The sequence below is a fragment of the Chelonus insularis genome, unplaced genomic scaffold (genome assembly GCF_013357705.1).
Source record: "Chelonus insularis isolate UGA/USDA-ARS -01 unplaced genomic scaffold, ASM1335770v1 contig_11_pilon, whole genome shotgun sequence".
Lineage (NCBI taxonomy): Eukaryota > Metazoa > Arthropoda > Insecta > Hymenoptera > Braconidae > Chelonus > Chelonus insularis.
Genome location: NW_023276361.1, coordinates 57,571 through 69,522, shown reverse-complemented (window position 1 = coordinate 69,522; position 11,952 = coordinate 57,571). Strand labels below are relative to the sequence as shown.

At 38.8% G+C, this 11,952-nt stretch overlaps 2 protein-coding genes across 2 annotated transcripts; one reads left to right on the top strand and one right to left on the bottom strand.

Moving 5' to 3' along the window:
* Nucleotides 1–8,653: 8,653 nt before the first annotated feature.
* LOC118065365 (protein ALP1-like) lies at nucleotides 8,654–9,938 on the top strand. The gene is made up of 3 exons (XM_035080571.1): nucleotides 8,654–9,180; nucleotides 9,258–9,357; nucleotides 9,439–9,938. The coding sequence occupies exons 1-3, from the start codon at nucleotides 8,654–8,656 to the stop codon at nucleotides 9,880–9,882; spliced, it is 1,071 nt and encodes a 356-aa protein (XP_034936462.1). The 3' UTR covers nucleotides 9,883–9,938.
* A 275-nt stretch (nucleotides 9,939–10,213) lies between these two features.
* On the bottom strand, nucleotides 10,214–11,554 carry LOC118065356 (uncharacterized). Its single transcript, XM_035080561.1, has 2 exons — nucleotides 11,238–11,554; nucleotides 10,214–11,112 (listed from the first exon to the last, which is right to left on the bottom strand). Exons 1-2 carry the CDS (start codon nucleotides 11,437–11,439, stop codon nucleotides 10,451–10,453), a joined length of 864 nt encoding a protein of 287 aa, XP_034936452.1. The 5' UTR covers nucleotides 11,440–11,554; the 3' UTR covers nucleotides 10,214–10,450.
* Nucleotides 11,555–11,952: the final 398 nt, after the last annotated feature.

The window sequence follows — 11,952 nt, the reverse complement described above, 5'->3', positions numbered from 1 at the left end:
TTTTGCAAGGTGGTCTTCCCCCTTGCATACAAAACAAACTAGAGAGTCTCATAATAGATATAACCAGTACGCTGTCTCATCATTGTGGATTTGAATTGCTGAGGATAATTTTGATTCGTCTTCCGGTTTGATATACATTTGTCTTCTGAAGCCTTGTTTCCCTGTCCTGAGACGGACATTTTGTTTGAGTACCTCGCCTTATAGGGCATAACTCTGGAGATAGCTCTACTTCTAGTGACGGCGTTACTTGGGACGTGATATACTTGCGCCTTTATAAAGGCACGAGGATACACGCATCTAGCCCAAGGCCTTACGACATACCACTACGAGTCCAACCTCAATTGACCGAAAACACCCGGCTCTCTGCATATCGTTTTTCGACTTTGCAGCTCCGGATGCGGGCTTGGATTTCAGTCTCCCGTAGTACCAGTTTTATCCGCTTTGGTCGGCGGCCCCAGTTGTTTTTGGTGTGAGGGGAGCACCGTTATATTGTCAACAGCTGAAAGAGAAAAATGGTTAGTTTTTGATGTTTCCTGAAATATTAAAGTTTATTATTATTATTATTGTTTGTTTTAAGTTTTGAGTTTAAGTTTAAGTTTGAAGTTAAAGTTAAAGTTAAAGTTTGTGTTTGAAGTTAAAATTTGAATTTGAATGTTTGTTGAGCATTGTTAGGTGGGAATCCCTATCCGTTTGATCCACAGGTTGCAGGTGTTCTGCGAAGATTGCAGGCCTGCAACCTGTGCCTAGGTGCTCCGACAACACCCTGGTGTGGATCAATGAAGTTCACGAGCTATGCTTTCTTACAGCGCTGGTAATGGTAATGACCTACTACTTCTGCGGGGTGGAGGGTTCTGTGCACTCTGTGTGCTGGGCGTTGCCACTCCAGTTCGCGCTACCTTCCTTTTCTCTCTTATCGCATTGCGGATTCTTTTAACTTCCTCGAACAATTTTTGTTCTCCGCAAAGCTTGACAAATTGTTCGAGGGCCCTACATGTGTCCTTCGTTTGGACAAATTTCGGCGCTATTTCAGACCATGTTGATCTGAGGTCAACATTCGTTTCCGATTCTATGACCGCCATGAGGCTCGTGCGTCTGTCTTTGTATGCGGGGCAGTGCAGCAGGAAGTGCTCCACTGTGTCCTCATCTCCCCTATTGCAATTAGGGCAGGTTGGGTCTGCTTCGGTGGCATATTGTGCACGGTGTGCTCGGAATATACCATGTCCTGTGAATATTGGCATCATTATATTGTTCAGGCGTATCCACTGGTTATCGAGCCTGTCTGCTATATTCGGGAAGAAGTGATATGTTTTGCGGCCCGTCTCAGATGCATCCCATTCTGCCTGCCATATTTTGGTCGTCTGCAATCTGAGGTTCATAATCGGCGTCGTCGTCTCCCCTGACGTATTGTCGTTTAGGGAGATTCTAGTGCCGTTGTACGTTACTACTTCATCGGTGCGAAGTGTATATCGCGCGTTGAGATCATTAATCGCTATGCGTATAGGCGGGACGCCCACCGCCACGCAGAGGCCGTCTCTCGGAGTGGATGCGCGAGCATGCGCCACAACTCCCAAGACGCTCCTCTGTGCGGCCGCAAGCGTCAGCCAGTCCTCAGCATTGCACAAGTCGCTCCATGCCGGAGACGCGTAAGCAATCACCGGCAGGAAGCACCCCCTATATAGGGTTAGGCAGGTATGGTAATTAAGTCCCCATCGCATTCGCGAAAGGCGCCTTATTTTGTGGAATAACTTTTCCGCTTGCGCCCGTCGTTTATGGATATGCATGGAGATGTTAAGATCTCTTCCGAACCAGACCCCCAAGTACTTAACCGTTTCTGGGTATTTTATCCTGTTGCCATCTATTGTAATCTTAGGCGGTTTGCATTCATGCCTATCTTTCTTTCTTCTTAGGTGTGGCTTATATTCTCTGTAGTTGGGATTGTTTTTACCCCTGTAGTTCCTCTTGCCTCTGAGTTTTACTTCTCTCTTCATGAAGATTGCTTCCGTCTTCGTTTTTGACAGCTCGAGCTTGGCATTCTTGCACCAATTGAGTATTGTGTCAACAACTGCCTGTCCTTTGGCTTCAAGTGCCTCCCTTGAATTGCCATCAATGATGACGATTAGATCGTCTGCGTATGCTGCGTATCGTTTTCCATGTTCGGACTGATCAAGTGTTTTTAAGAGATCATCGAACATGATGTTCCAACACAGTGGGCCGAGCACAGATCCCTGGGGGCATCCACGCGTGGCCACTTTTGTGGTTGAACCAGTTCCCCATGATAGGCTAACTGTGCGATCTGTAAAGTAATTTTGCATTACCTTGTAGATATTTTTGGGGCAGTTTCGTGACTTTAGTCCCTCGAGGACTAGAGGCCACCATACATTATCAAACGCGCCTGAGATATCGAAGAGTAGTGCAACCACATTACGTTCTGTGGACTTTTGCACCGCTCTTCGCACCGTCAGTATCGCGTCCACAGTTGATCGTCCTTCCATAAATCCATACTGGTGATCAGAAATGTTTCCTTGTTTAAGGACGCTAGCTGAAAGACGAATTTTTATAAGTCTTTCGAAGATTTTGCCTAGTACTGATAAAAGGCATATAGGGCGGTATGATTTAGGGTCCGCCACATCTTTGTCGGGACTCTTCAGGAGCATACGAATTGTACCCTCCTTCCAAGCCCGAGGAAAGACACCTTGATTCAAGCATTCGTTGAATAGTGCCAGAAATCTTTCTGGGAGGTACGTGATTGCGCGTTTAACGGCCTCCACTTCTAGCAAGTCTAGTCCTGGAGCTTTTCCGTTCTTAAGCGTTCGGACGACTTGCTTCAGTTCTTCTTTGTTGAATGGTTCTGCATCCTCTGTGTTAGGTAGGTTGAGAGCGTTTTTCTTTAATCTGCTCTGTTTATCTGTGTCTTTTTCCGGGTGGTCGTCGACTACATGAACTGCCAGCAATCGCTCGGCTGTTTCCTTGAAGTCCAAGGTCTCGCCGCCTTCTTTAGTGCGGAGCGCATTCATGACCTTTTCGGCTTGAATCTTATCGGCTGCAAGTTTGTATACTACGCCCCATTTTTCCTCGTTCCCGTGGGTTGTAACAAACTTCTTCCAGCTGTCTGTCTTCGCTTTTTTGATTTCTCTGGAGTACATCCGTACCTGCTGGCGGTATCGGAGTCTCGCCGTCGTGGTTCGGTGGGCGTTTGTACCAAGCTTCTTGGTACGTTGGAATCTATGGCGTAGTCTGTAAACGCTGCGCTTCAGGCAGGATAGGTGGCTATTCCACCAAGGATTCGCTTTCCTTGGTGCTTTACGTCGTGGCATGGACTTTTCACAAATGTCCGTTAACTCATCTGCGAGAGTGACAGCGAATCTGTCAATGTTCATCGGAGAGTCCAGCGGTGTTCCAGCGGAAAGTGTGCTCTCTAGCTCGGGTATCAGCTTTCCAAAGGCTTCCCAATCAGATGCTTTGACATTGAACCGTCGGGTTGCCTCCGTGTAAGTTGCACCCTGCACTTCGCTTCGACCAAGCTGGATTCCGATGGCTATATGGTCCGATCCCTGTACCCACTCTCTCTCGACTGACCATTTACTAAGGTACTGTGACAGTCCTTGAGTAGCTACGGTCACGTCAATGTGCGATTCCCCTCTTGGGGAGCTGTAAGTGGGGCCTTCTTCAATTCTATTGAGAACTTCCAGACCGAATTCGGTAAGGAAGTTTGCAAGCTTTTCCCCTCTGGTATCGACGTTTGGTGACCATAGAGGATATCGGGCGTTCGCATCCATACAGATAAGAACTTGCTTGCCTCTAAGGGTCGTTAGGACCTTTCTTAAGTGTCTAATATGGATTTCGATTGGGTCCTTATGTTAAAAGTAGTGTGAGATAGCGTAGAACGAATATCCAAGCCCTTCAATGAGAGCACACGTGCAGTGTGCAGTGCTTAGTTCGTCTATGTAGAGCATCTTGAGGAGAGGGTTGACTACAACAATGGCCGATTTGGGTTTTTCCCGTTTAAGGGTGTTTGCAGCGACTATGGCTTAGCCAAATCCTTTAACTGCGTAGTCTTGTGAACCGGCATTCATGGAGTAGGGCTCCTGTAATAACAGTACATCCAGTTGCTTTTCTTTCACAAGTGCAAACGCTTCTTTAGTAGATTTAATGTTCAAGTGTAGATTGAGCTGTAGAAGACAGAACTCGCCCGTTCTTCTGGTAACGGCATTTCTTGGGGTGCCTCCAGGTGGTGTCTGGCCACTTGGGGTTGGGACGGAGCTGACACCGTCCTGGCGGTCTCGGGGCTTGCATGCCATGGTGCTATGTTCATTGCTGTTGTTGTCTTCATTATAACTACAATAACAATGACCGTGAGCATTGGCAGCATCGCAACTGTTATTATTACTATTATTATTATAATTATTATTAATATCAATAACAATAATATGGTTGCTATTGTTATTATTATTATTATTATTATTACTACTGTTATCATTATTAGCATCAGTTGCCTCTGTGGAGACCCGCTGTCGAGCCCTAACAGCAGCTCTCCATTGCGAGAGGTCAAGAGATACTCTTTCTATGCTAAGAATGCGGGGCCCGGGGGGGCTGCTCATTTTTGGTCGGGTGAGGCTTACCGAGCAGTTCCTGATGTGGAGTATTCGGCCTATGGGGCTTACTCGAGCATCCAGTCGATTTAGGAGCACAAAGCACTCCTTTGACTGAGCAAGCTCATGTCGCGACGCGTGGTTGGGACGGACCGATCGCGATCGCGTACGCGTGGCCAGGTTCGGAGACTGGCTGTGGGCGAGAGCGCCAGAAGGCAGCGCGCGCGAGGCCAACTTGACACCCTGTCGGACGTTTCGGACCTCTGCTGGTGCTGAGGCTTCCATATTCCAGGGTCGTCTTCTTGATCCATCCTTGTTGTTGGTGTGGATTCCAGTTGACTCTTGCAGCCTTTCTGGCCTCACGCGTAAGTAATGGCCCCGCCGCAAACTCCGAGTGGGGCCGGTTTTACTTGCGGATATTTTCTTATTTACGCTTGATTCCATGTTTTGCTTAGTACCTTGAGGGCGGTAGTCCCTGTGATATGTGTAGTATCGAGAAACGTGTCGTTTAGAGATACGTATTGGTTCTGAAAACATAAAGTTTCTGGGCGGTTAGCTTATGAGCATTTCTGTAGACATGACACATATTTTGGTAGTGTATATGTAGTATAGTAAACATAGTATGAAAACAGAAAGAAAAGAGAAAAAGATTTTTGAAGAAATTTTTACAAGTACCATGGCGTACTTTTATAGGTACGTATTGCTTTCTAAAAAGAATTAAAAAAAAGAAAAACAGGGAACGTGTTGGGCTTGCCCAACACGCTCCCTTGCCCACATTACAGGCGCCACAGTGGAGGGGCCGGTCAAGGCCTCGAGGAACACCTTTGTAAACTAGAAAACCAAAGGATGAATCCTCGTTTACGACCAATCAAATATGGAGGATGAAATAACCTTCGCAGTATCGTCTTACAATGTTTCCGGGGGAAGGACGGACCTCCGGAAAGCGGTCTACGTGCGATTCTCTAGCCACCCCCGTGGATTAGATCATCACACCCCGCACTGGCCGACGACTGTGGCTTGGGTTATTAAGAACTCAATACCAACGTGCCTTCTTAAGAGATCTACGACATGACAACAAAGCAGCTCAGAACTCTCCGGGGGTAGGGGCACGCTAGATCGTCCGTGCCCCGAGAGAACCTTACTACCCTGTTTCAGCTTTCAATCTCCGCATGTTTGATATTTGTTCTTGTCTCACTTGATTGGTCCAGTATTATGGCAGGGACCAGCTGACCTCTTGTGGTGACAGCCCGCGATCGAGGGCATGGTTTTGGATCCATTTGTTTGCCTCTTTCTTTGCTTATGTATGGTGCATGATTTGTGCTAAAAGTTTTACATTCATTTATTTATATTTATTTATTTATTTATTTATTTGTTTGATTATTTGACTACTTTCTCAATAATTTCTGACTGACTACCGTTTCTGCCATGATACTTGGTGTCATTTGTAAATGGTTGAAAAATATGTTTGCAATTGCATTGCCATTCTTTCTTATCGCATTCTCTCCTCAAGTACATTTTTTCCCACACACACACACACCTGTAAAGGACTCCACATCAAGACGGAGCCTTGATTATGGACATATAGGAGGTAGTGGTAGTGGTGGCTCTTAGCCTCTGTCCCGTTATAATAAGGGCAGAGTTACCAGGTATACCCACGAGGAGGGGTCCACCTCTATACCCTGTCTTCTGAAGCTATATGAATGGTAAAATTCACTGTCATTCAAACTTGCTCTGAGAAAGGTGATTTTGGAGGTGGGGATAATACCGAGTTTGGCCAGGGCTACTTCTATTTCAATGTTTGTTATAAAAGGATGAACGTTGGAGATTACAATCCTCTTGTTCTTAGAAATTAATGGTCTGATGGTTAATAGCTTATTATCAATGACTATTTGCTTGTGTTTATTTACCAGTTCTTCTGCCTGTTCTTTTGCTGCGAGGTAGATACATTCTCCCGTTCGAGATTTTGGAGATGAATCTGACGGATTTTTGACCAGTTTTAGAGCCAACGGCTCTTGCATACTCTACTATGTGTGCTGCATAATTTAGCACTCGAAAATCACAGTTTATTTTCGAATCCTGATGGAATTCAAAATATTTAAGATTTTCACACTAATGATACTAGTGATGATGATACAAATGATGAAAATAATAAGAATGGTAATACCAGAATTGGTGCATATAAACGGAATCTTATTGCACAATCATTAGAAGATCCAGTTCATGAATTTAGAATGTCGTCATATTGATATAGCAATTATATTTTCATATATTTTTATTATGAAATTACGTTTTTGTGAATTCAAAGTGTATAATAAAAGATAAAACAGTATTAAGAAATACGAAAAATTCTTCTTATTTATCAAAAATTATCACACTTACAAGTTTTTATAATTTAAGTAATATGGCTATGATGTTTCAGATTTCCAGAATCCTAAATCATTTCGATAATGTGTGTTAGCTACAGTGATAAGTATTAATAATATGATAAACATTTGAATGTTAACATTAAAGAAAAGTAACTGTTTTCTTATTGTAATGAGTAATACGAATATTAATCTAAAAGAAAACTAAAATATAGTACAATATCTTTAGACAATGCTATGAAAGTTCTTATGAATTGTCTAATTGACATATACCGTTTTTTAACCAAGAAAAAACGGTTAAATTTCAGTTCGATTATTGAACCGGAATTTAACTGGTTTTTTTCAGTTCATAGAAACCGCGAGGGAAAGTGGATATTGGCAAGTTGAAGTTGCTCCTGAAGATCGTGAGAAAACAGCTTTTTTTATTAGAAGTGAACTTTGGCAAGTTCTTCCTTTCGATTTATGTAATGCTCCTGCCACCTTTATGAAACTTATGAATATAGTTCCACAAGGTTTCCTCGGCAAAATTTGTTCAGTTTATTTAGATAATATAATTATCTTCAGTAAGAGTCCTGAAGAACATTTTATTCATCTTAAAAATGTTTTCGAAAGGCTTTTATAGCACTGCGTATCCTAAATTCGTGATTAGGGCTCGCTTAACTATTGACCTAAATAAACAATTATGAAGCAAGTAGAGAGGAATTCTTCTAGGCCCCGGGCTCGTATTTAGGATCAATCCATACATTTCTTCTCTAATAATTTGACTTTCACCCCCAAAAAAAACGAAAAAATATAATTAAAAACATTCAAAATCCCGAAAAAATAACACATTATAAAATAATTAATGATTAAAATTACATGTTTTTGTCAGTTATAATTCAGTCTGAAGTATGCTAAAACCTCAATTAATGATTCTCAAATGTTTTTTATTTACGTCTTTGCTCAATCGTAAACAATATTCTGGCGTAAAATATTTCCTGAAAGTTATTTAGTTTAGAAAGCATCTTATTCCGTAATGAATATCGACAGTGATTACAGTGATTGAGATGACGATTATAATGATTTCGTTCCTGACAAAATAAAAGAAAAAGCGAAAAATATAGTTTTACAATCAATGCCAACCAAATTTTGATAAATATACGTGGCAACTTATAATGTTTTTGAATCATGGCGAAAAGAAAATGTCAAATCAAATTCTTTTGATGAAGATGTATTCGTAGTCTACTTTGATAATCTTTCTCAAAGATATGCCCCTCCCAGTTTATGGGCTTTTCATTCGATGTTAAAAACTACTATGGCTTAGTTTACACCCAGCGTTCCGATCCCGTTTCATTCCGGAATGGAGTGAATCGAGTCACCGTTTATACTTGAATTACTCCGTTCGGAATGGAATGGAGATTGAAGTAAAGAAACAGGATAACCAACTTTGTAAATTTATACTTCAAAACTCAAAGTATATACCCATAACCTACAATTAGTTAAATTACATGTGACTTAAAGTAATTCATGGATTTGAAAGAAACTTTTATTATATATTTATTGAATATTAAGTGGATTTTATCTTACATAAATATATTGCTGATACATGCTAATAATACATTTATTCAGAACGTCCTTCAAATTCAAGAGACTACAATAAGAAGCATCTGTAATATTTTAAGCTTAAAAAGAAGCTTCAATCGTACACCTAGACGGTTATGGATGAAAAATAGAAATGCATTTTGGTGGGAAGTGACTGTTAAAAGACATTTTGATGATAACGATTGGATTGAAACGTTCAGAATGCGAAAATCAACGTTTTATTATATTTGTGAGGAATTACGTCCAATGCTTGAGCCGTCTCGACCTATTATGAAACCTCCAAGAAAACCTCTGAGTGTTGATAAAAAAGTTGGTGTTGTTTTATACTACTTAGCTAGCTGTTGTGAATATCGGGTAGTCGCTAATCTTTTTGGTATTCATAAATCCAATGTTTTGAAGTGTATGCATGAAGTGGTTGGGGCAATAAATACTATTCTTCTGCCAAAATATATTGTTATGCCAGATGAAACCGAGTGTTCTATTATATCATCAATGTATGGAGATTTAATTCATATACCTCAAGTAATTGGTGCAATTGATGGTACCCATATTCCTATATTACCACCAACTGAAGGCTACAGAGATTACGTAAATAGGAAAGGTTGGCCATCAATAGTACTCCAAGGTTTAGTCGATGTGACACTGAGGTACTTAAAAATGAATTTTTTTGTATAATTGTAATTTAACTTGGATAATTTTAATTTGAGTGTTTTTTTTTTGCTAGGTTTAGAAATATAAATTGTCAATCTCCAGAATGTTCATATGATGCAGCAGTATTTCGAGAGTCCCTGTTATATAGAAATGCAGATAATTTAATTCCAAAGGTAGTTAATAAACTAAAAAAGATTTATCTATACTAATAAACGATAACTATACATTTGTTCATAAATTTTCTCATTTTGTAGAATGTAAAACGAGTGAAAGAAGTAAATGTTCCATATTTCATAATGGGTGACGGAGCTTATCCTCTTCTGCCATGGTTGATGAAAGCTTATACAAATTCAGAGCTAACAGCTCAAGAAGAATTATTCAATAACTATTTTAATAAAGGAAGAGTACATATTGAGATGGCATTCGGACGCTTAAAAGCGCGATGGCGAACATTATTAAAACGTACAGAGTTAGATTATCAATTTGTTCCAGACGTAGTTGCTGCTTGCTGTACACTCTATAATATTTTAGAAACTAAAAAAGATCCATTTTTGATAAATTGGGATAGTTATGTAAAAGAAATTGAACGTATATTTCCTCAACCACAAAGGCAATTGGCACGAACATATGATGATCTTAATGCAAGAAGAATTCGAGATGCATTATGCGATTATCTTACAGAAATCCTCCGAAATTAAAAATTGCTCAAGTAACATAAAAACTGAAATATTGTGTCCATCCATGTAATACATGTTGATACACATTGAACAAATTACTAGTTTTATAGGAAGTTGTATTAAATCAAAATTAAATAAATATTTTAATACAAATTTTATTTATTTTGCGTTTTATTTGTTATTGCGTATATTTATTATTACATTTTATTAACCTTGCGTTACAAAACTATATCAATTATGGAAAAAAGTAAAATAATATATTTTTTCATGAATTAAAAATATGTGTTTCAATATTCTTTAACATTTTTTATAAACATAAATTATTTGTTGTTGATATTTTATGGAGAAAATGTAGATTCGTCATTATAATCGGATGTTAATGATGGCTGCAAAGTTGAGGTAGTATGAGGAGTTAAAGATATTGCTGGAACTGGTAATGAAGATCTACGAGCTTGCTCAATTATATTAGCAGGAATTCTTACGAACTGAGGTCGTTGATGATTTTGTGTTATTATTCTAGGTTGGCTAGTTAATTGCATTGAATTCCATATTGGAAAATTTTGTTGAACTGAATGAGTTTGGTTAGTATTTAAATGTTGCAACAGTAACTGAGTTTGCTCTTGTAGCATTTCCTTTTTTTTTCCATTATTTCTAGTACTAATTTATTATTGCTATCTACTGCCATTTGTAGCTGTTCTTTGTTGGCATTTATTAGACGATCGATTGCCTTATCAAATATTTGACCAAATGATTGTTTTTTTTTTGGCACTACAGATCGTTTCGCATCGCTGATTATTTTTTTTAAATTGTTTTTTTCAATTTTTTCTGTATCAGTTTCATTTTTTTTATCAAAATTGTTATTATTATCAGATACATTGCTATTAGCCACAATATTTTCAATTGCACAGCAATTTATATTGCTTTCTATGATATCAGTCTTATCTTCAATAGTAATACTTTGAAGACTAGATAGTTTTATTGTGTTTGATAATAATCCAACATCTTTTGACGAACTGGGAACTGCATCATCTAATGAAACAGAAATGTCATCAGACATCTCAATATCTGGAGAAGTTAATGACATGACTGCTTGATTTTTCTGATTTTGTACTATACTTGCAGAGTCTACTCCACATTGAACACTGACTGGTCTGTGTCCAAATATTTCGTGCAATTTATTGTAATATGGACACTTTACTGAAGTACCAGCACCGCTTTGTGAAAGTGCACGACGAGTAGCATTGTAACTTTCTGTAATTTTATTAAATTTTCATAAGAAAACAATTGTGCAGTTAGCATTAAAAAGAAGCCACCAAGAAGGTGATTTATATTATTTTATATGACAAATACACGAACTAAATGTAATTAATACTTACGTTTCAAACTTTTATATTTATTTTTAATTTGTTTAGCAGGTCGTACTACACCCCGATAATTCAATTTTTTTTCAAAAGACTTAAAAACGTCGTCAACTCGACTTTGTTTGGAATCCATAAGATCTGCTATTTGCTCTTCTTTAAATAATTCTAACAACTTATCTACTTCATTTGGCAACCAAATATCTCTACTTTTACTCATTATATATTTGATATATTGTACTTATTGTTAATAATCAATAAACATTACAAGTAATTGTTTAAAAATAAACTTGAAAAAACATAACCTTACAAATGCTCTATACTAATCTAACTTATGCTACATTACTGATTGGTAATACTGAATTCATTCCTGAATAACGCGTTTACATCAGCTTATTCCGGTCCTAAATCATTCCATTCCATCTAAAAATAGAGGAATGAAATGAAATGATTCCGGTCGTGATTATACCCGTTTACATTAGACAAATCTTAGTTCATTCCGGAATAAAACGGGATCAGAACGCTGGGTGTAAACTAAGCCTATCAAAGCATTTAATAATGTTGATATTCGTAATTACAGAAAAGTAACGCTTTTTTTTAAGAAAAAAATGTCCAAGTACGTTGCTGAAAAATCTGAAGTTTTTACAATAGAAAATATTGAAAAATTTCTGAATGAAGCCCCTGACAATAAATATCTTGCCACAAAGGTAATTCAATATTTATCGAAATTTTC

Excerpts from the sequence above, each read along its gene's own strand:
- LOC118065365 (XM_035080571.1), top strand. The coding sequence starts at position 8,654 with ATGAAAAATAGAAATGCATTTTGGTGGGAAGTGACTGTTAAAAGACAT. Across the intron at positions 9,181-9,257 it reads TTAGTCGATGTGACACTGAG|GTTTAGAAATATAAATTGTC; the intron begins GTACTTAAAAAT and ends TTTTTTTGCTAG. Across the intron at positions 9,358-9,438 it reads CAGATAATTTAATTCCAAAG|AATGTAAAACGAGTGAAAGA; the intron begins GTAGTTAATAAA and ends CTCATTTTGTAG.
- LOC118065356 (XM_035080561.1), bottom strand. The coding sequence starts at position 11,439 with ATGAGTAAAAGTAGAGATATTTGGTTGCCAAATGAAGTAGATAAGTTG. Across the intron at positions 11,113-11,237 it reads TAAATATAAAAGTTTGAAAC|AAAGTTACAATGCTACTCGT; the intron begins GTAAGTATTAAT and ends ATAAAATTACAG.